General features: G+C 43.3%; 1 protein-coding gene across 10 annotated transcripts in view; it reads left to right on the forward strand.

Annotated features, from left to right (window-relative positions):
- LOC105277711 (collagen alpha chain CG42342) overlaps window positions 1-23,746 on the forward strand; it is a 135,110-nt gene that overhangs the window by 81,691 nt on the left and 29,673 nt on the right. For 8 of the 10 annotated variants that reach the window (XM_011336286.3, XM_011336285.3, XM_011336287.3 and 5 more), the window contains exons 2-7: window positions 6,965-7,044; window positions 8,529-8,564; window positions 9,825-9,860; window positions 14,216-14,287; window positions 16,343-16,429; window positions 23,223-23,402. In XM_011336286.3, coding sequence (XP_011334588.1) covers window positions 6,965-7,044; window positions 8,529-8,564; window positions 9,825-9,860; window positions 14,216-14,287; window positions 16,343-16,429; window positions 23,223-23,402 — 491 coding nt within the window. Of the gene's footprint in view, window positions 1-6,964; window positions 7,045-8,528; window positions 8,565-9,824; window positions 9,861-14,215; window positions 14,288-16,342; window positions 16,430-17,423; window positions 17,478-23,222; window positions 23,403-23,746 lie in introns of all 10 variants that reach the window. The other 2 variants (XM_011336289.3, XM_011336290.3) reach the window with 2 other exon arrangements.

Genomic DNA, 23,746 nt, shown 5'->3' on the forward strand with positions numbered 1-23,746 from the left:
CTATCGACGGTTCTCCACCGGTTTCTACTAAATACACTCGCGAGACTCGCTGGTTGGCGGGGGTGCAGTTCGCAAATACGGTCGCAGCGAGTAATTGCTTTTTAACAACCCGCGTCCGACAAAGGCAATTAACTCTGCGGAAACGCTCGAGCTGTCGGCATTCCGAAGACACGAGCTTCGTGAACGTCGCATTGCTACGCTACTCTGTAATGATCGCTCTCCCCCCGACAGCGGAAAGTTTGGAAAAAAGGAGTAGAATGAATAAACGTCACCGCGTGCTTCGCGAAAATAAATTTTGTAAAAGTGCAACTGAAAGCTTGAACTACGGGCAGCAAATGAGGCCTTTTCACTGTGTAGCGGAAAAGTCCCTCGAGCCACATTGAGATTCTGCACGAAATATTTTACTAAACAGCTGAATAATGAAAATGCAGCATTTTTGCAGCTAGGCGCACGGGAATCTCGACAGTATGGGTAGCTGTCACGTTCAGAAATACATATATTGTTTTTTTTTTGCTAAAAATTGCAGCCAACAGTCCGTTTGGCTCTGTTTTCACGTGTTATCTAAACGTGTCTGATGCCCATATCAATTGATGTGAGACCGCCATGCATCAAACACTAAAAACCTAAAAACGAATTGTCATGTGCTAGCATTGTTATTTCTATTTATACTTTCGCGTTATTGCGCCTTTTTTATATGCGTTCATTCTGATAGAATACATTTCTGTCTATGTCAATAATTTATCAAGGCAGAAAAATTCAGCAGAATTTTTGTCAAACTTCTCAATATTAATTGCAGATATTATTATAGTACTTGACTCGTGTCGCTCCTCGTTCAAGCGCTTCAGTGCTAACAGACTTAAATTTAATTGAATCATCTCCATAAATTACGAGACGAGAGACAATATTGAAAGACTGCCGCATTACGGATTTACATATTATAAATGAAAGAAGGAGCATTTAGGATTGAAAACGCCGCGAGCGGAATGATTAATCAATTCCAACGAGGCGTCGCCCTTCTTTTCTGAATTGTAGTCCCAGTTATTACGCGAAGCGGGAAAGGAAAAATGGAGTTAATCAGCGTCAGCTGATCCTGGTGCACGGCTGGGTTCTTCAACCCAGGAAGAAGAAGAAGAAGAAGCAGTCCTCGCGATGCTCCGTGGACCATGGATTCGATTTCTTTTTCCGTTGAACGCTCGCGGAGAAAGGCCCGCCGTGCGCCTCACGGCCGCCTAATAGAAAACGAGTAAATCCCGCGGAAAATGCGCCCGCCGGGAAATGCGCTCCCATGTATACGGTTTTACGGCCGCCGCGATTATTTTCCAGCCGCGTGATTCTATTTTGCGGAACGAGCGGTGTGGCATGTCGTTAACGCGACACGCACGTGTATACATGGTTCCTTCTCTTTCTTGATTTCTGTCTTCTCAGAATGCCGCCAAACCGTTGCGTTAATCCGGTTCTTATTCGTGCGAAAGATTTTACAGAGATTGACAATATCGAAAAGCACGGATGCGAGAAAGGATGAAGGGAGATAGAGAAAGAGAGAGAGGGAGAGAGAGAGAGAAAGATACACTGCACGCATATTACAAACTCTGGTCCCTGCGGGAACGAGACATTCCTACTGGAATGTAAGTTTCCCGGTTTCGTGTGTCGTCATCCCGAAATATTTCACTTGCGTCTGAACTGCATACAGAGTTATCTCGCTCCGTCTGTCTTTTCTTTCTCCTCTTTATTTCCTCATCTCGCGCGGTCTCATTGTTCGTCACATTCGCGCGAATCGTACGCCGGAAAAATGGAGACATCGGCCGAATTACCGAGCAATTGGTCCGCTATGTCGCTGGAATTGGATGTATGTGAACTATTCCAGGACGAAATGCACAAACGCGAACGATGCACTTTACGGGTCGATTGGAACAGGAAATGTTCTGTGAACATATTGCAATCCAACTTTACTTTCGGGGAGGTCAAGTATGCTACGTACTATTTGATAAATAAGTACTATTTAATAATACTATTTAATAATATAATTGGTAAAAAAAATAATACTTGGACAAGAAATCATTTTAGAATCAATTATCAATTTCTCTTTTTAACTATATGCACGTTAATCCAAGCATTTTGTTCATCCTAAGCCAATTTTATGGAGAATTCTTTATTTTTTGTTATGCTTGTCTCTTGAAAAAAAATTAATCTTGACAATCCCCTAATGGCAAGTCGCTTATCGAGTTTTATTCGATATATTTGCTTTAATGGAGAATTTATTGAAGCAAGCCATTGTTTGCTGCAAGCGGTTTAGTTACCAACACGAAACATTTCCGCAATTAAACACGTGTGATTTAAATTCCAATAAAATAATATAATTTAAACAAAAGACCACGTTTTACTAACCATTGAAACTCGCAACTTTCCTCGTGAAACTTTAGCCTCGCTCCAGCGGATATTTTGTCGTTTTATTTATAAACAAGCATTTTAGGTCGAGCTTCTTTTAACGTCTGCACCAGCTGTCTTCTGCTTCGGTGACGTGTCCACTTGACGTATCGCAATCCGCTCGACATTGCGGTCGCGTCGCGACCCGCAAAGCTCGTCTCACAATTTTCTTGCGGCAAGCAGCAACGATCGGCAATGTCCGCAAAGTTTCCTCGTTATATCCCGTTATTCGTGCGACAAGTACCGCGAGACGAGGCGACGGCATTCCCGTCATCCGCACGATCTGATGAGAACCGCGGCGAAGCGAAAGCCCGCCGAACCGAGAGAATAGCGCGCGGTAAAGCCGATACGCGAGAGAGCCTCCTCTTTTTATGTCGATACTGATCGACATCGATCGATCACTCCACCCAGGTTCTTCGACCCGTTCGCGCCTGACGCTGCTGTTCCTTCCTCCCGATATCGGAACACCGCCAAACTCGCTTGTAGTTTCTTATCACGCGCGGTTCCGCCATGGGAGCTGGATATTGCGCTACGACGTAAAATGTACGTCTTTAGATCCATCGAGGAAGTGACATGCCTGCTTTTAAACGAGAAAGATATCTTTATGTCCATAAATGGCATTTATTTTCATATTAATATTAGCATATATGGCGAACTCTCAGAATGAAAAATTATAAGTGAGAAGAGAATCATGTTTATCTTACTCTAAGATTTTCTAATTTAGCGTTTTAATTGACCACTCAACTAATTCCGAATGTGGTAAAATTTCTTACTCTTTTTTACTTTTGTGTTTCTTACTTTAATATATATATTATATAAATGATATTTCATTTTCATTCAATATCTCTATAAATATTAATAAAATCATTTCTGCTTATATCATGAAAATTCTCACTCATGTATAGGTGATGGAGCAGTCTAAAGTATTAATGGTATTAAACTACATATCCTTTTCATAATAATATAATTGAATGACACACTTTCGCGTATAAAATTTCATTATTTAATAGCATATTATTTAATAACTGTCTCGTTGATGAATCCAGCTACAGCTACTATGTAATTTCTCACGGACTTTCACTCACCCCTGTCGGATTTAAAAGCGAACCAGCGTGCCCTTATATAATTTTGATAGAGCTGTCTACCAGATATCCAGTAGCTCCGGCGCGTCCGCATTTCTTACCGCGTAATCCTCGAAAGGGCCGTGTTTCACGACGTGTGGCGGGATTATGCCATCTGCCTTTGACTTTTTGTTCAGAGAGATCGAGATACACAAACCGGTGTGTGTTCTCGAGATACGTCCATATGCGTCCACCAGCTGCCGTCAAGAAATACGGCACGATCGGCACGTACGTCGTTATTTCTACACACGTTGCGGGTTACGGTCGAGGTGTTGCCGTCAGGGTGGATTATCTGGAGTTGCTGCGGATTGCTGCTCGGGCGATCGTACTGACAGTTCGCGTCTGTTAAATGGAGTGTGTTCGAATCCTCCCTCGAGAAAGTCGGATTTCCCGGCGATTCTTCGTGACCGCGCAATCGTGCACGGTATCTCGAATCGCACTTAGCAGTTTTAATAACGCCGACAGATAAATAATCTATATCAATATTCATAAATTTATTATAAATTTATTAATTACCGCAATAATGAACTGATTATTTATGCATTCATTCATGCATATTGATGTCGATGGAAACGTCGTCTCTTCTGCTGGTTTTAAAGCCTGAAGTAAATCGCTAAAGTTTTGATAAAATTAAAATTATGGAATCTCTCTTTCCTCGTAACCTTTTGATATTCATCTTTTGATATTTGGCTTTGTAACTAACTCTCGAAATAAAATTTTGTCAGAGTGCAATTTAAATAATGTTTAAGATTCTTAACATGCCAGATTTTTTTCCCCTGTATAAATGATTTAACATTTATATCAAAGAAAACTCGAGTAGTTTGAAGATACCCAGGATGAAACCTATATAAATAAAGTCGCAAGTGGGTTACGTAAATAAAAACTGTTGGCTGACAGTCGCTTACAGCCACAGCGACACTTCCAATGTAAAACTCTCACTTTTTTTCGCGTAACTTTTCCCTCTCGTAGCATCGCATGTATTGCTTTAAGCCCTTCAGTTGTAAAAAGAAGAGAAAATCTAGCAAAAGTTGGCATCTACCGCGATGCAATGCGGTTCGCCCCCGCGGGCAGCCTCGCGACCTCCCTCTCTAGAGGATATGACGTCATCCCCTGCACCCTGTTCGCCGGCGGCGATAAATGGAAAATAAAAGGAGACTCGCTCGTCGCGCCCTTGTCCGAGCGGCCAGCAGCCCCGGGAATAAATCACGATCGAATTGTTCCCTGAGAGAGAGAGAGAGAGAGAGAAAGAAGAATCCCCGACCCTGAACGTTACGCAGGTCCCTGCCGGAAATTAGAATAACGTGAACGACGAGAGACGAGCTGTAACATCCTCCCCCAGGCGAGCCATCCGTATCATCATGGAATTGTATGTACGTCCAACTACAACCATTTGTTATGACTCGCAACAATCCTCAACTTACTCGCTGAAAAACCGTGCAGCCTTATGTCGAAAGTATGAAGCACCTTTAATGAATCGCGCGCAACATCAAAGCCGTCTCGCGTTTACAACTTGGAAGCGTATAAAGCGATACATTCTAGAACGCTTTATTAACAATGTTATATTAAAGTGTAACTCATAATTTACCGCAAAAAATCGATCACGTTTTTTAATTAGCTAGTATAAGCTGGTTTAATTTGCGTGAAAATTTAAATTTAAAATTAGAAGGACTCCATTACATCTTTACCCAGGGCGGTATATGGGAACTATTTTTCGTAGAATTATATTCTTCAACCGTGAGATAGGTCGCGCGAACGTTGGCAGCACAATGTTGCACAATGTATTATGCCATTCGTTGCACGAAATGGAGAATGCCGCAGTTTTCGTTTTTCCAAATAATAGAGCCGGAAAGAGAGAGGATCCACACATACGGGTGCAATGTCCACCGTCGAAGCCATGACACAAAATGGAACAAAAAAAATCGAATGTCAAATGAAAAAATTAGTCCCGTTATGCGTTGGCGCGCCGCGAAGCTGGTCGAACAGATTTTCGTCGGATACAGTGCACATTCGTTCCCCTCGATTTTGCAAAATACCTCCGACGGATGGAAACGGCGACGTAATTTTATTTCGCGTCAAATATCTATCGTTCCTTTCGCCCATTCACTTCGGCCCGCTGGCGTTTGCGCTCTACAGGGTGGTCCGCCGTTACCGGATGCCCTTTCAGCACGCAACCGCAGGATAATGTTGGGATAATGATGGATTTATTCGAAATTGTGCACAAAAATATTACAGGTTGCAGATCCATGCGTTTCACCGTGTTAAACATGAGGAATGTAAATAGATCAGAATTAAATAGATAGAATAGCATGTTCGGAACAGCATGTTCATTTATTCTATCCATCATCTATCTATTTACTTATTGCTCTGTTTGTATTCAATGCTATATGCTATTAAATACTATATGCTATTCAATAGATCGAACGGAATATGGTATTTTAATTAATCCCAATTACATTCTTTTTATTGGCGTTAATCTGGATATTTGATTTGAAATGTAATTTATTCTTAGTAGTAGTTGTTATCAATTAACAAAATTTTGTGAGATACTTATAATATAAATTGGTTGCTTTTTACAATAATGATAAGAAATATATAAACGTAAAAATCCCAACTTATTGATATTTTTAATTTTTAATTGACGTTGTGGAATTAAAAAAATGCTTTAAAGTCGAAAAAAACTGTATCTATTGTCATACATCCACTAACGAAAGATCGTACATCAAACTCGTTACTAAATTTCTAAATAAATTGGATATCGAGTGGTACTGTGACACCCCGTATAGCTGTCGCCAAAGTTCATTCGTGGGCGCAGTCCCGAAAACTCATTTCCATCGTGGTGGTAACGTTTCGTTAGCGTTAACGCTCAAATTATATAGGGTGTCTGTTCCACGGTACCGTTTTTTATTCTCTAAACCAGTGGCTGTAGAGTTTCCCTTTATAGACTTTTATACACCTCTGTTGGAAGCTCCCTTCAAATGTGGACATTCTCGTTTCACTGAAAAAGAAAATCACATAGCAGAAAGACTGTTTTTAACTAGAAAATTATGCAAGAGTATCGTGCATGCCTTTATGTACAAGATCGAGCATTCGGAGTCGCGTAACTTAGACGTGGAACATAATCAGCGAATGTCGGAAGTTTTAAATGCGAGGAAATTTTCCTGTTGTATACTCCGAAGTGAAACAAACAGATATCTCGCTTGGATACGGCGGAGTTAAACAACTTGTTTAAGAGAGACTAAACAGGCTTTAGCTCTTTAATGTACTTGTGTAAAATGAGCGAAATACTTAGCCCAAGTATATTGCTCTCATCTGCCAGCTGAAACTATGCTTGCTTCCCCATTTCTGAGGGAGTCTGCAAGTATTTCAGGTATACATGTGCCACCCCATAGTTCATCATGGTTGCGTTGTTCGTGTTTCAGGTCCACCCGGTGAGCCAGGTCCACCCGGAAAGAGGGGCAAGAAAGGAAAGAAGGGTGATACCGGGGAACCCGGGGCGCCGGTGAGTACCTCCGTGCCAATGCTTCGGTATCACGGCATGCCGTATATACTATATTATATATATATATATTATATATATTCTACCCTCCAGTAGAATAGTGCACCGATGCAGCGCACGTGCAGTTTGTGTGCGTGTGTGTATGCGGGTGTGCAAGGTTTATTAGGGAGTGCAGCAGCAGCTCCATGCATGAACGTTAGTAGTTAGTAGTTAACGGTACGCGTTACGTACTCCCCTTTCTCTCTCTTTCTCTCGCTATCTCTCTCTGGACTCCAGAGTACACGTGGTGACTAACGTAAGCACGCGCACGCACGCGGCGAAGAAAATCGAAGATGTGTTTGCGTAAGAGCGGTTGAATCAAAATTTAAAACAAATTAGATGGGTATGATACCCTGTATTAATCCTGATATACGATATGAACTCTATAGTTCTTTTAGAATCCCTTAGAACTTTATTTTGCTTCATTTTAAGAAGATAGGAGTTTATTAGACTGCTTTTTTCACAGATACATCTTCAATTTGACAAAATTTTTGAAGAATTTCGTGCTAAGAAATGTAAAATTTATATACTCGATTTAGAGATTATTTTTATTTGTTGTAACTTGTATTTTCTGTTATTATTGTCAAATGCTAGACAATTAAAACATAAAGTAACGTAGAGCTACAGCGTTTACTAGCGGAAGAGGGAATGTTGATATCAACTTCACTTACAATATCAACTATTATAATTATTATATTAAAGACCAATTAATTAATGACAAAACCATGTTTGCATACGTTCATACATTTTGAGCATTATTGCTCATGTGTTTTGATTTTTAATCGCTCGAAAAGTTTTAAAAGCTTGACAATGGTTACTTCTGATATTCCGTGTACAATTTCGTAATCCTTAGTTGCATCCATTTTTCAGATGCATCTATTTAAACAAATGTCGAAGTTAAAAAAATTATAGTAAACGTAAACGAACCGAAAAGCCGATTCATGATCTCCGTCGAACGAGTTTTAATACCGATCTCGATGGTCGACGTCCTCGAAATCCTCCACTTGGTCTCAACGAATCACTGGTTCGCGGCGTCGTGGGTGTTCCGAGGCGCGCGATCGGATTTCCCTCGCGATTGGCGATCGAGAGAGCGCGCGCGAGCGTAATCGAAGATCGGATCGGCGGAACACCGGGAGAACAGATCCGCGCGTATTCGTGTGCGTGCGCGCGTGCTTATACGCCCGTAGAATATCTAATTGGCCGGAATAATTATCGACAACGGCGACGGCGATGCCGATGTGTGTGTGCGGGTCCTTAGCCGGGACCGTACCCCGTGTACGCGCGGCCGGGCCGATAATATCGCGGGCACGATCGGCCGGCCCGCGGAATAATCGCTTCTGCATGCGCGCGAGAGAGTATACCCCGAGAGTATAATCCACCTTTTTCTCCCGCCCCCTTCTCCTACCTGGTATTTACAAGTTTTTAATTTTTTATACCCCTTCTTACAGGGTGTGGCCGGGACGCCGGGCAAGAACGGTTTTCCGGTATATTATTTTTTATTTTCTCTCCACTCCTTCTCTCACTCTTCGCTCTGTGTTATGTCTATCTGTCTGTCAGTCTGTCTGTCTATCTGTCTCACATCCTCACAGCACTCTTTTTTTTCTCCATGTCTCTCTTTTTTTTCACTGTCTCGTTCTTGAACATCACGACTTTCACCACACTGCGCATCGAACATAACAAGCCATCAAGTGCTATTAATACGTATATCATGTAGCCGCTGATCTGCGATTTTGCTCGTCTGACCTGCTTCTTTATCCGCGAGCTGTCTGGATCCTCTTCCGGCTCTGGATACGGCCGTTCATGTAGATCTTTTTTTTTATTATATATTAGCGCGATCCGCACGCGCCAAGTAAAGTTCTCCGTCATTCTCGCTTCCAGATTCATCGCGATGCGTCGCGTATCGCTTCGACGGCTGACAGTGCAACCGTATAAGTTTCGCATCAAGGAAATGAATTAATTCCGCCTGTCGCGAGTCATCTCCTCATTTTAATTATCCGCCAATTCTGAGGCACCACACGTTTTTAATCTACTTAAGAATGCCGCGTTATCATCTGCGACACAAGTTTTAATTGCGGAGCACGAAATCGCGCAAGTGACTTGTAAAACTTCATATTTTTAGTTATACTGAAATAAAAGTTTGTTCTAATAAAATTGGGACGTATTAGAAAAATAAACTTGCACATATAAATAATTTATAAAATTTGATTAATTAAAGAATACTATTTCTTCTAAATGCACATAATTGATATATACAGAATATCTTAGGCATAAAATCTTAGGCGTAAAATAAATGACATTTGGTTGTCAAGTGTAATTAATAATAACGCTGATAATATTAAAAGAAATTTGGGACGAATTGACGCGACGGAGAGGTGATCAATTTTAGAATATGATCCGGTATCAAATAAAGGTTGCACTATCGCGGTCGAAGCAGCACGAAATGTAAAATTCACGTGTGCCGAATAAAGTTTCTACTAACGGCGCTTCCTCGGCGAATTCTCGTTCTTCGCGAATGTAAATGTACCCGCACCGAGAGGATCATGCGAATGCATTTTTATCGTGCCTGGAAGCATAACGGCTCATCATGATTCTGATTTATCGCGTTCGCCCGTGTTTATTACATGTTACACAAGGAATGAGATTTTCAAGGGCGCGCTAAGCCCGCACGCAATTTTTCACTTTTCTTCGTTCGTCGTTACGGATGCATGACCGACGAGTACCACTGACTGGCGGTGTTCTTTCAGGGACCGATCGGCTTGGACGGACCCAAGGGCGATCCGGTAAGTTCACCATGTACAATTTACATATTAATTTGTCGCGCGGTGTCGCACGAGCGTGCGAAATTAATTGCATCGTAAAATCGCAAGAAAAGAGTATTTTATTCGCGGCGCTTAACGTCCCGAGTAATATTATTTAATAGAATAATGGTTATGGCCGTGAAGGCCATGTTTAATTATAACGTATATCGTGCGGCGGAAAACCTGTTCTACCAAAATTTATGCGCTCGTTCAAGGTGTCATTATAATAAATGTAATAATTTTTCTTTTTTGTGGCCGGCCATTGAAGCTGCGCCGATTCACAGAAATTTTTGTATTTTATTTAATGATTGCTCAGAAAGTTGCTCAGCAAATAAAAGTTGCGAAACGTTTAATTTGTGTGAAGTATCTCTTAAATATTCACTTTCTGTGGTATTCAATTGATAGATATCGTATATCATATCATTCGTATATATTTCTATAATATTGACACGGTACAAAATTAATACGTGCTATCCGGATTTTCTGTTCTAATTGAACAGATGTGAAAAGGGGTCACGCGAGACATTTCAGGAGCATCTGTCTCTTACACTATTCTCAGATGAGGTCGGAAATTTATTTAAAATGCGTGTCTATTCAGTCGATTTAATTGAACAAGCTGAAACGTAGTCACATGCCATGAGTGATACGAACCACTCGGAAAAAGAAGACAAGAAGATGAGAAAGAAATCGAACGCTCGAAATGACAGATGTAAGGATAATGAAACGAGAGAACGAGAATTTTGATATCGATCTTCCGTCGAATGCAGCTGCTTCCAAAAGGATGAAACTTTTCCAGTCTACTATCTTATTTCTCGGTCGGAAAAAGATATCTAGAAATAAAGATGTCTGATCGGTATTTCGAAATACGATTCGGTATATTATCGCGCTCCATGATTGCACGTTGGATAAAAAAAAAGTCGCAGCACGGAACGGTTTAAGTGTTAATCGCTCCGGCGCTTTTTCTCGTCCCCTTTGTTCGCAACAGCTGACACATGTTCAGCGAATTAGCCACAAAAATACAGGATGATCAATCATACGGGCGATACACTCGGTATTGTATCTGTTTTGCTATGTTCGGAGTCGGTTTTTGACGCGCGATGCTCAAACGCAGGCGATGCGAGCGAAAATGTATCGAAGTTTAAAATCAAATGAAACGTTACAGGGAGATTCGATGCAGATGTTTTTGCTGGCGCCTACACGGGCGTTTTCAAAAGCGCAACTAACCGAGAAAATCATTACTTTGTTGCCCTGATGGCACGAAAATGGGTTAAACAAAGTGGCCCAATATCTACAGCATATGCATTGATGAAAAGTATGAAGTACATTACGTATAATATTGATTGCCGGACTCGCAGGTAAACATCGATATTTTTAGCTATAGCAAATTTTGTTAAAGCGAAACAAATATTGGAGAAAATTAGATATTGTTAATTTCACGTCAATGAATATATTTTCGTAGTGAAAAGAGCTAAAAGAATTTACACAGGCTGCAATATTTGCCACTAATATTACATCAGAAAATTAATGAAGAAATAAACGTTCGCAAAACACAAAAAGCAAAGTTCGTTAAAATTTCACGTAACGATTTGTCGTTACCTTTCAATTTGTAAGCGTTGCGAGCACTTTCAGTGGTTAAATCCATCACGATTTATAAAGACAACTCCATGCTCTCGATTACGGTTTCAATAGCGGCGGTTGGACAGGATTGGAAGATGAATCGGATTTTAAATTGAGGATTTGCTCGCTCACTTGCGTTCACTTACTCTATTAACTCCGTTGCGTCCGCCGGAAAGCGGTTGCTCATCCGCGTTCGATCACTGCATTTTCTCTGGCATGCGATCTTTTAGTTTCGATGCGATTCATCGTTCGAACCTGTTCATTGCCTACCCGATCGTTACGCGGTGCCTTGCTTTTCAGACGGGGCGGACCGCGACGACGAGTTGTAAATCGGCAGAAGAGATGACGAAGAGACGCGAAGCGGTCTTCCTCTGGTCGTTCTCGTCCTTTTACGTATCATCCATAAATGCATAGCAGTCATACATGCGTAATAACGAGATGTCACCTCGAGAAGGCGGACGCGCGAGCACGTAGGATGCGAGATATCGGAGCGAGTCAGCGCGAATTCGCGATTCTGCCTTCCCCGTCTTTGCATCTCGTGCTTATTATCGTCCAGCTGTTGCACACACGAGACGTCGTTGCGCTTTCGAAGCTCGTGCGGATGACAAATCTCTGGTATCACGTTGCAACGTACGAGAATTGTTACTGCGAATACGTGGATTCTTGTGGATTAGAACCCGAAATCTTGTAGGTCGCTCGCTCGCGTAAGATCCGTCTGACTACATGTGAGAGCCTTGCACGAGGCTGGTACTTGCGCGATGAAATCCTCGTATATTCATGACTCTCGGTTATGCAAGGACCTCGCGACACGCAAGGTCTTTTCGCTTGACAGGCCCTTGCGTATGCGTGGTGGCGGGCCCTTTGTGTCCGCTTAGTTTGCCTTACGATGGAGCAGCCTCTGTCTAGTTATACATGCAAGGATAAGTATGTACTATACACATACGTACACATACACGCGGAGTGTCGCGTGTACATTTGGCGCACAGGATGTCACAGAATTACTGCTATTCGCCTTAACCGCAGACGCTGCGTTAATTAATAAAGAAGGTTGACGACACGTTAATAAGTGTTTTTCAGGTACGAGCAAGTAGAAGTAATGTGACATTATGTCTCGTTAGTCTCGACGAAATTCATATTAAATTCAGTAATTTTGAACGCGCTGTCACGTAGCTATTTCAAGAAATAAAATATCGCGAGGAGTACATCGTCAGACACGAAATTTGTACCGCAGACCGATCGACTTCCAGTAAAAGAAGTCATAGACAGCGGGGAGAAATGGCGATAGTTCCGGGACATGTGCCTTGTACGTTCAGGTACCTGACAGACCAAGGAAAATATATATGAGAATGTGTTGCGAGGTAGGACAAGTGACGTGGCCGGTCTCCCGGTGGCGGAAAGGTACAAACGACAGAGCAAACAGAGACAGCAAGAGAGTGTGTTCGAAAGGAGGAGGGAACGAGCACGCGAGCGAGGGAAAGAGAGGGACGGAGAAAGAGAAGGAGAGCAATAAGTGCATTGCAAATATCGCGAGATATTTGTTCTGCCGATGGTCGAGCGAAGAAAGGACCCGAACGATCGACTCTTTCCTCCTCGTGTCCTTCCTCTCTTTGCCCGGTCGGCGTTTTCTTTAAACGAGTGTGGCAAACGAGTGTGTACACAGTCGTCGCCGGCCAATACTCCGACACTGGACGGGCGAACAGGCGGGATTCGAATAACGAATCCGGCGTTTATATCGGATTTCGTGCAAATAGCCGTAGCGCAGGTTACAGGGAACGCCGCAATTTGCCTCGGGATCGTGGAGTTTGCTCTGCGCGTCCGGGGGCAAGATCCTCGCACAAACATACGGTCTATCTTCTTTGAAATTCATGACCGACGCTGTCCCGCGCAGCCCCGACGAAATATTAACTCGCAATTTCAGCCCTTGCTGAATTGCGTAATCGTGCGAGATCCCGGCGCGTCCGCAATTTTTGCTAGCTTGATGCTCGATCACGTCGATTCTCGCGTTCTCCTCATCAAGGAACATTGTGAGGAGCGACCGCGCACTCATGATGATACAGTTGTCGCATATTTGATGCACAGCGAGCGAACATAAATCTGAATAAACCGTTTACAGTAGAATGAGAATTATCCCGCTTTTAATGACTCGCGCTGCTCTAGAATATGCAACATAGCAGTTGCGGATGAAATCTGATCCTAACGCAGTTCAGTTTTATATGCTATTTTTATAGTATTATATTATATTAAAGTACAGCACAGTATTTTTTAATCAATTGGACCTATTATTTTTTAATTTATTTTAATCTATGTAATCTTATGTATAATGTACAATATAATAATCCTTAATCTGAAATTTATTTTAAGCTCTATGAAATTTACGTCCAAGTATTTTAAACTAACATTATCATGCGTCTTTGAAACAAAATTATAGCAGAATTCTTGATAAAAACTGAAGATGATAAATACTTTTAATTCGAGACAGAAAGATAACACGATATCAACGTTATCTGAACAAAAGGGACAACAAAGTTTCAAAAAAGTAATGTAATTTAAAAATCCGTGAAAAAATTCCAGTATCTCACGGAGCTTTTAGTTAACAAATTAGAATCAAGGGACGTTTTGATCGCCGCGCAGTAGAATAACGCAGTGACAGTGTGTTCATCTTGCCTCATCGTATCATCGCTGTTGCTGTAAGTAATACACAGTGTCTCCTTTGTTCGCAGGGCCGACCCGGGGATAAAGGACAAAAGGGTGAACTGGGCAGCCCCGGGTTTGACGTTCTTTCCGCAGTGAAGGTATCTAAGCTACGCTATCTGGCAGAAGTAAAGCAATATCCGCCGCGTTGCTGGCGCACTCGTAACGCGAAAATGCGTGCCACGCTCTCTCGTTTCTCGCCTGCACCTCCCGCCATCGTCACCAACCCTCCGGAGAGAGAGCAATCTCGTAAAGCTGCGTGTGTGTATAGTACATGCGCGTCAGCGTGTACAGCGCAGCCGACGCGCCAAGAGAGTACAGAGAGACGAGAAAGATATGAGATAAATCGTGAGGGGTGGCGAGAGAAGCGGGTCGCGAAGCGAGAAAGGAGCAGAGCGATATTTTCGTCGCGCGTAAAGCTGCAAATCCTATTTCACGCGCTAAAAAGTGCACTCGAGCGGGAACGTTATTAACGCCTTCCCGATCGCGTCGCCGTCAGGTATCAAAGGACCGACGATTAATCGAATAAATTACACGGGTTTCGAGATTTCAAGCCCGAGGAATTTCAGACATCGGGGGCGAGAAGAAATTAATGTCACGCAGAGCTCGCTTTCGAGCGCGGGCCGGGTTAAAGAAGGACTTTACGCGAATCCTCGGGGAAATCGCGCGATCAAAGGCTCCGCGGACGGCCTAATTCGCTTCTGTTTATTCGCGATAATTGAATTTCCACTCGCGAAGACGTGAAACCTCGTGAAATCGTTCAAGTGTACCTTGGAATCAACGCTCGACGCAGCACGATCTCGCCGCGCTGTGAGACCGAGTTTTATTTAACGTCGCTATTGAGGTCGAGTGGACTGAGGCTTCATCCCGCTCGAGCGCACTCGCGCGCAATCGTGGATCGCGCGCGACTTCTTTCTCGAGATCGGACGACAAGAGAGCACTTCCTCTTGTCGCCTCGTCGCCGGTTCGAGAACCCAGCCTCCCAGCTTCGTTCTGGAAGTCGAATCGACGTCCGCGTCCTCATTGAGGCGCGCTGATGCGTGCACGACGCGTTCGCCCGTGCACATGCATATGCATACGTTGGTCCAGAGCGAAAGCAGACTATGGTTCTGTGTTCTCGATCCGGGGCAACAAGCGCATCCGATACATCAATCGGTGCGTTTCCCGCGCGCCGACGAGCGCATCATACACGTACGGAGTCCGTGTGCGACGGGATCCAGAAACGAATCCAGACGGGATTGGCAGGCGAAAGTCTTTTACCTTAATAATACATGAGGATCTCACGATGATCCAGAGAAATCGTGAGATTTCTTTGAGATTTAATTATTTGAAATTTTTAACTTTTGCTTTGCGAGTGCTACGTCCGATCATCTTGATTGGACGAAAACTATCAGTTTAGAGATGAATTTCTTGATAATTTGAGAAACGCCAAGATATGAAAATCTTATTTATAATAATTGCTATAACTTAAATTTCTAATATTCTATATTTTTCTAAAAAAATTGTATCGGACAAAATAATCACGGTTTTTCAATATTTTCAGAAGCGATTATCTTTATTTTCACCGTTTATCGCTAGTTGCTTGAAAGTAAAGCTAAAGTAATGAAAATACTTAAATACAAAATTTTCATGCATCGTAAAAGTGACTTTCGCAATGCTCACGGAGCACTTTCGTTTGCGGATTAAATAACGGCGAAGTGAAGACGGTCGTCTGAAGAAGAATTGCGCCAGCTGTTGCGCACGACGACCCATCATCGCTCACGACGTTCTCGTCTGGCAACGTTACGTGGCGTCGAAATGACGAGCGTCGAAAAACGACCGAATGAACGAACGAACGATCGTTCCGTCGCGCGCCATCCGTCAAAATGCAGACGGTGGCGCAAAACGGGGCGAAATTGCTGCCGTGAATGGCGGAAAACGCCACGAAAAACGCGTCGATCTTTCACACGCTGACATTGCGTGTGTTTCTCTCTCTCTTTCCCGCGTGCACACAGTACACACGGACTCCGTCCATCCGAGAGGCGAATTTTTTACGCAATCTGTTCCGCGCGTGTACGCTTGCCCGTCAACGCTCTTCGGAGCCGCCAGCCACAACCACGACACGTATCGATGTAGCACGAGAGCAGATAAATAAATCTTGCCTTTTTCGCCTACGGGTCAATGCACAGGGATTGGGGTTAAAGAGGTCGGTGACGACGCTCCGCGGTGGGACGCTCGGCTACGCGGAAATCGTCGCCCTCAAGGTAAACCAGCCTCCTCCTCCTCGAAAGGCGCGACACGCTTCTCAGTGTCGCGATCCGGACGGACGTCCTCCTCCATTCCCTTCCGCCACCCCCAGATCATCCCCGCTATCTCCCGTTATTTCCCGTCATCGTCCCGCCATCCACCATCGTCATCACCACCACCACCACTACCACCGTCGTCGTCGCTTCTTCTTTCTTCTTTTCGTCCTGCCGTCTCCACTGTCCGCCTACCCCGTGTTACCACCTGTCTGTCAGTTTTGTGCCCCGCGTGTGTGCGGGAATCCGCGCGCCGTCGCATACATCTCGACGCGCGACAAGCCGGATCTCGTCGTCCCAGTCGTTCTCTAGCTAGTCGTTGCCTCGTGCGGTGCTTTCGGTGTAGCGTTCTCTCGTTGGTTTATACGAAACAAAGCGCGACGCCGATGCCTGATCGAAGTGGACTCTTTCATTCTCAGGATGATCGATGATTCCTCGATTTTGGTACGAACTTGGTCTCGAAATAATACATTTACGATAAATGAGAATAGATGCTATGTATATAAATTTTATTTTTTTATAATTTATAAGGAGAGAATTGAAGAAAAGAAATTTTGCGTAAAGAAATTACAACTAAGATTTATTAAGAGGAATAGATTATTTTATACTATTATATAAGATTGCATGATGTGCAAATGCGCCATGCAGCACTTGCAGTAAGATATAATCGAACAAAGGGATCACTGAACGATTAGGCATCGGCGATGTGTTTTTTTACGTTGGTTTTTGGTTGGTAATGGTGTTTACTTTAAGTTACAGTATTTAGGTATATCTCTGGGCATGCCTTGGATTCGGAAGAGCAATGAGATACGAGAAACCCTTCCCATTCCCTCGATAAGAAAGAGCCCACATAGAATCCCCCGGACACGCTTCCCGCCCGATACCGACAAATCCCACGACCCTTGTTTTTGTCTTGTAGCGATTTGGTTTTTTACCCGTAGTGTTGACCTACTTTTAGGAACTTCAGGATCAAGGGCTTAATATCTCGACGCAGAACATCATACCACTGAAAGTAAGTGCGCCTGCTTTTTCAGGAGCTCCTATTCCTTCTTCCTTTATCGTCGATTCTGCAAGGACTGGTGCTCGGCTCGAGTCTCGATTGCGTTTGGCGAACAATCGAATGACCTGATTTTCCAAAAACAAATCTAGCTTTTCAAGCTTTTAAAAATATATTAACTCTTGATAAATTTTAATCATATACTCGATATTTCCATAAATGTCATTCGTTGAAAATACTCTATTTTCGAGAGAAACGTTCAATCATTTATATTATAATATATTGGTCTACTTAATTTGGCAAAATATTTTTATAGTTTATTTCTTATAATATCGAGGAGACAAACACTCGGAGATTATCCTAAATCGGGCCGGCAAAAGTAGGAAACGCGCCGGTGAAACGAGCTGTCACACACCGCGAAGGAATCGCGAAAGTTTCCTCACCTCGGAGGAATCCCGGGGCGATTTAATTCCTCCCTTTCTCCGAGATTGCGAGCTCGATTCGTCGCCCACCGCCGCGACGACCCAGATCGGGGACGTTATTTATCGGTCGGGTAACCGAGGCGAGCGCGCCGTCCATCCCCTAACCGCATAGCGGGGAATTTTATCGCTGTATTTCGCGCGCGAGCGTGTCAACGTCGGCACCATACCGAGCACCGTCCATCCAAGGAACGAGAACGGAGCGAGCACGGCGGAAGGAAATCTCTGTTGTAAAGTGTGGCGTTTGGAAAAATACACACATACGGTCACGTCAAACCGTGCCGCCGTGCCCGCACCGTATCGACATTCGCGAGATTCGCCAGACCCTTCCCACAGAACACACCCTTTTACTTTATGGTTCGATACCCCCGTTCTCTCGCCATTTTCCTGTTCTCTCTTTTTCTCTTTGTCGGGGTCGTGTACCAGTTATCGCACGTCTCGTGTACCATCCTGGTAACGATTGTATTCTGACGCGTGGAAGAAAACTACTCGCAAAGCCGCAGAAGATGACTTGCCGTCTAGTGGTATCCACTTCTTGGATGAATGCGAATCCTTTCGCGAACGGCGAACACAGCCTCTCGGCTCAGCTGCCATTGTTTGCCGGTGTCGAATTCGCATTCCACGAAACATCGGAGACGGAACGGCACCGCGGAGTGCCGGCAACGCGATATTCTATACTCTTTCGGAGTAAGATGGAACCGGTTCCCCCTTACGCGCGTTTTGTACATCCGCTCCGCTAGCGCTTTAACTCGGTACGGCTGTCACGAACCTCGGTTGGGTTTCAAAGAGCATCGTCATTTCGCTTGGAAGTCACTTTGTCTAAATTCTCAAAAATTCGATATTTTTCAAAGTTTTGATACAGTATAGAATACATTACAGAAATCTTCAAAAAATGAAATATACAATTGAATAACTTTCAGACTTGGATATTACCCAATGCAGCAATTTTCAACTGAAATTTTATGATAAAGGCATTCCCAGATTTAAAACCTATAATTTTTAACTTGAATTTCGTAGATTATACTCACTATATTTATAACGTTACGTGCACGTTGTTCTCATATGAAACCTGTACAGTAAGTGGATTACTTATTTTTAACTTATAAATATGTATAAAAAATTTCATATACATAATCATCGAAGTTTGAAGCTTTTCCACGGAATTTAAACAAGATGAAAAATGAAAAGATGGAAAACAATGACGAAACAGAAATTTCAAGTTCGCTTGGCCATATTAAAACACTTAAAATTATAGCAAAATACTTAACATTGTATCGATTCCCAATAAAAATCCAAATAAATCCTCGGACGATTGAATTTTGCATTCATCATAATGCACGTGCAAGATATCAATACTAAAAAAAACGTATGAGCGAGGAATATGAAACATTCACAAACTGCTCTACGAGGAAGAATTTCGCACGAGAAGCGCGGATTACGTGGTTGCGCAGCCACGAAAAAATCCCGGCGGGTGCGCGAAAAAAACGAAAAAAGAGGGATGAAAAAGAAAAAAAAGGAATGCAACGATGCCGCGCGATACACTGGCGCATATAAGGCGCGAGTAAAAATGCACGACCCCGCCGCACCCGTCCTGCATGCCGATTCGAAATCGCACGCGCCCTTACACACACTGGCGTGTGCGCGTGTGTGCGTTGCATGATATTACTACCTTGGCCATCCGCAGTCTATCCTGTCTCTGTAATGCGATGTGCAATGCCTGTTGCGAACGTGTGTGTACGCACGTGCGTCTCTACCCGCTGGATGAACGCGCGGGCGATTTATGTGCGTAGGTGTGTATCCGTAGACTGTGTGATCGTATCGCAATCGCATGATCGTGCACGATGATGGTGTATTGATGTAGCTGTCGGGAATGAATGAGTAACTGCTGATTGTCCGCCAGGCGCTTAACAACTGAAACCCGAATATTCGCAACGTAGTCGCGAGATAATTCACGCGATAATTCTCATGTTAAATTCTGCATTGAAAAGACAGATTGGCAGAATCTGGATTGTTACAGAAAAGAATATCAGAACTGATTGCACTGAAGTCGATTAAATAAGAATTAATAAGAATTAATCGAAATTAATTTTTTGTGGAAGGTATAATTATAATTAAAATTGTAAAAAATATGCTTTTTGATCTAAACTATTCCAATTTCCTATGTTGCGATTTTAACGTGAATTTTAGTTTTCATAGCAAATGTATTTTCATTACATTTCATTTTCGCCTTTTGTTTTTAGAGCCTCATTTATCTTTCAATATCATTATTATTGCTGTTAGATTTTTCCTTTTTATACAATTACGTTACATTCTATGCATTTTTTCTCTTTCTCTGTGAATAAATATTTAACTTTTTAAAATTTATGATTGAAACTGATTAAACTGATTCAGCAGTGATACAAGATAACAGTAATCTGATGGAATTATCGTTTAACACAGTTGCAAATTTGATGTGATTTAAGCTTCAATAATTGCTTTTGAGGATGGTTTGCGATATGTTTGCAGGAAAATACACATGAGCCACGTTGCCACAATGGTAGCGGTAATGCATAAGAGTAGCGCAAGTAATGAGCAGTCATGAATTACGATAATGCGGCCTCCAAGTACCGGAGGGTTAGCCATAATGAGCTAAATTTCCTTTCTCTATCCACATCGTAGCTATAGCTACGACCAAGGAGCCGATAATGAGACGCTAAGCATAGTTAATTAGTCCCATTAGAGAGCCCCATTACATTTATAGGGCAAGCGCGAAAAGAGTTGGTCGTTTTTATCGAACCATGTTCCCTCCGCAAAATATTTCGCAGACGCGGAATTAAATGATGAACGTATATTCCACACATAATTTAATCCATTAGCCATACATCGGCAACGAAGTCAATTGAATTGCTTCTTAATCACCGTACTGGAATGCAATATTCTTGTTAAATTTCCCCCTGCTAATTTGTATTTATTGTATTATGTTAAAGGTATTCTCTAATTATTAAAAACTCTTAAATTTTTGTAACTTTTAAAGATTTAACTGGCAATTTCCAAAATTTTCCTTATCCGTTCCTTGTATTTACATAAATTTGTAAAGTGTGTTATATGAATATTGAGGCTCGTTCAGTCACGGCTGTCGGTGCAATCAAGTTCTGATTGATTTCGGCATGTACAAGAGAGAAATTAAAAAATATTCCACGCCGAAGAGTTATACTACCTTTTTTTTTATTGTGGAACATGTTGCGCCCCGCTTTCCCCCCATACAAAATGCCCCGGCGACGACCGCGTATATCTCCGGAAACGCGTCTCGACGGGCCATTCCGGTTGAATTTTCATCCGGGGTGGGGCACCTGAGCCCTCAAAATATGTACCTGTGTACGTCTGGCGCATGCATGCCGCGTGTCGTAGACTTCTCTAACGGTAGTACTGCTCGTACATTTTCTGTCCGTCTGTCTGTCTGTCCGTTCATCCGCCCGTTTGATTATGTGTGTGTGTGTGTGCGTGTACGTATGCATATGTGCATCGCGCGATACGCACTGAACGACGATCCATCGTTATTTGCCTCGACCCGACCAGCCCCGTGGTTCGTCGCTACGTTTCATGTATAATAGTAACGCGTGATACGCACGAGTATTCGACGTGCGTGCGAGTCGCGGCGCGTTGTTATCACGCATCTATCGTCTTTCGCGTAGTCGTCTCTCGCGAGCGCACATAGACACGTGCTCCGCACGCGTTGTCCTGTACGGGGTTGCTCGCCGCTGATGTCCCTCCATGACAGAAATTAATTGCTCGCTCGTATGCAGACCGTCTCATCGCCTGGCTGGAAAATGTCGTTTCAATAGCGGACCTTCGACGAGCGCGCGTCCACCTCCCCGAATGCATTTTGATGAAGGATCTAATTAATATTTGACCCGAGCACGCATACCTCGTTCCGCGTATGACGTGCGCTGACAGCCATATTTTTCGCTCCTTCATACATCACGCGGTTCAAGCAGATTTATGTAATAATAAAAAAAGGGATGGAGAGAGCCGTGTGGCAATAACATTGAAATTTAAAAGGCTTCTATTGGTGAAACCTGTCTGTCATGTAAATAATAAAATTCTGGTTTTCGATGAGAGAGATGATTTCAGTGAAATTTTCATATGACGTGAATGAGAAAATATTGATTTTTCGCAAGATATTTAATGTCGAAAATTGACAAATTTACTAGCGTGCGATGGTTGACAGAGCTTTTTCAGCAGGAGTTACATTATTGTATTACAACATTTTTTGATGATGATGATGCAAGTGAAAGCAAGATTTAATTAAATGATCGGACAGGTTTTATTATTTGATACTAATTAGAGTTACATTCAAAACTTATCTCTCTCACGTTCTGCTTTTTCATCAAAGTTACCTTACCGGAAGAAATAGATGTCGATGGAACGTAATCGGCTTAGCTTGAGCACTAACTACGGGAAGAAGATAAAACTCGTATACTTAAAAATATTTCGAAATTGCCTTTGAACTTATTCCATCACGGCGTTACTCCGATAAACGTTACTCTCAACAATGGACGCTGTCCTTTAATGGCTCTCGGCAGATTGGAAAGTTTTCTACGTTACGTCGAACGGGCGCGTAAAAGTGTCCGTAGACGCAGGAAACGATCCCGACGGCTATCACGGTAATGCCGCCTATGGAGTTCCGTTACCTCAGACTCTCTTCGTCTTCTTACAGCGGAGCTAATGAAAAATTCTTCGGCGCTACCGAAAAAACTCTTTATCCACCTTATTACACCGTCGTAGCGACCCCGCGCAGTAATGCGATAACGATAATACGGTAAAAAGTTCATTCTCGTTCTTCTTGTTCGCTGCATCCCTGCGACGTGTAAATCCGCGCCAAGCAACCCTGTACTTTCGCGTGTGCCGAGATCTCTCTCCATTTCCATGCACTATTCTATCGCGAATTTCCCTTTTTCCTCGCATCCGCCAGTCCACAAACCTCTCTTTTTCTCTTTCTCTGGTCTCTAACTTTGTCTGTTTCTCTTTTTCTCTTTCTGTCTCTCGCGGCCTCTTTGTCTTATGTTCTCTCGCTCTCCTATCTACTTCTTTTTGCTGTTCCGCCGCCCTTACACGCTCATCCGGAAGGCCATGTACCACGTGTACGGCTCTTCCTCTTCTTCTCTGCCGACCTTCTTCTCTTCCCCGTCGATCCTCCGTCAGTCCGCGGCACAAACCGACGAGTACCGAGAGACACTCTTGTGTCGAGGGCTCTCGCCGGAGAGAAAAGCCGTAACGACGTAACGCTCTTGGGACGTAACAGGGAGAGCCGGGTGAACCCGGACCGCCGGGACCACCCGGTCCGTCAGGAGCCGAAGGTCTTCCTGGACACGAGGGCAGACAGGGGATTCCAGGCGAGGTTGGCGCACCAGGGGAGAAGGGCCCGCCTGGGCCGATGGGGCCCGTCGGCCCGCCGGGAACGTCAGGAATTGCGGGTCCCAAGGTGAGTTCGAGAGATTAAACCGCGTGACCGGGTCGTATCCAGTTACCAGGACTTGTCCTAGTCTTTCGAGCGCCGGGGTATCAAGTGTCGCTTGGCGAGTTTCCTCAAATTCGGAAAGTCGAGCTCTCTCGGCCGGTAATTCTCCTCTTCGTGGTGTGATGGGATCATCATGAAAAGGGTGAAAGCGTTGCATTAACTCTTGAAGTGTTTTAACACTAAAAGGATGAGAATTAGCGAGTTGCGTAAAAGATTCCTTTGGTAGTATCGTTTTTGATTCTTTATTAAAATATTCCTTATTAAAAATTCCTTATTAAAATATTAGAATTAAGAATTTTGGATAAAGT

The sequence above is a fragment of the Ooceraea biroi genome, chromosome 7, assembly GCF_003672135.1.
Source record: "Ooceraea biroi isolate clonal line C1 chromosome 7, Obir_v5.4, whole genome shotgun sequence".
Taxonomy (NCBI): domain Eukaryota; kingdom Metazoa; phylum Arthropoda; class Insecta; order Hymenoptera; family Formicidae; genus Ooceraea; species Ooceraea biroi.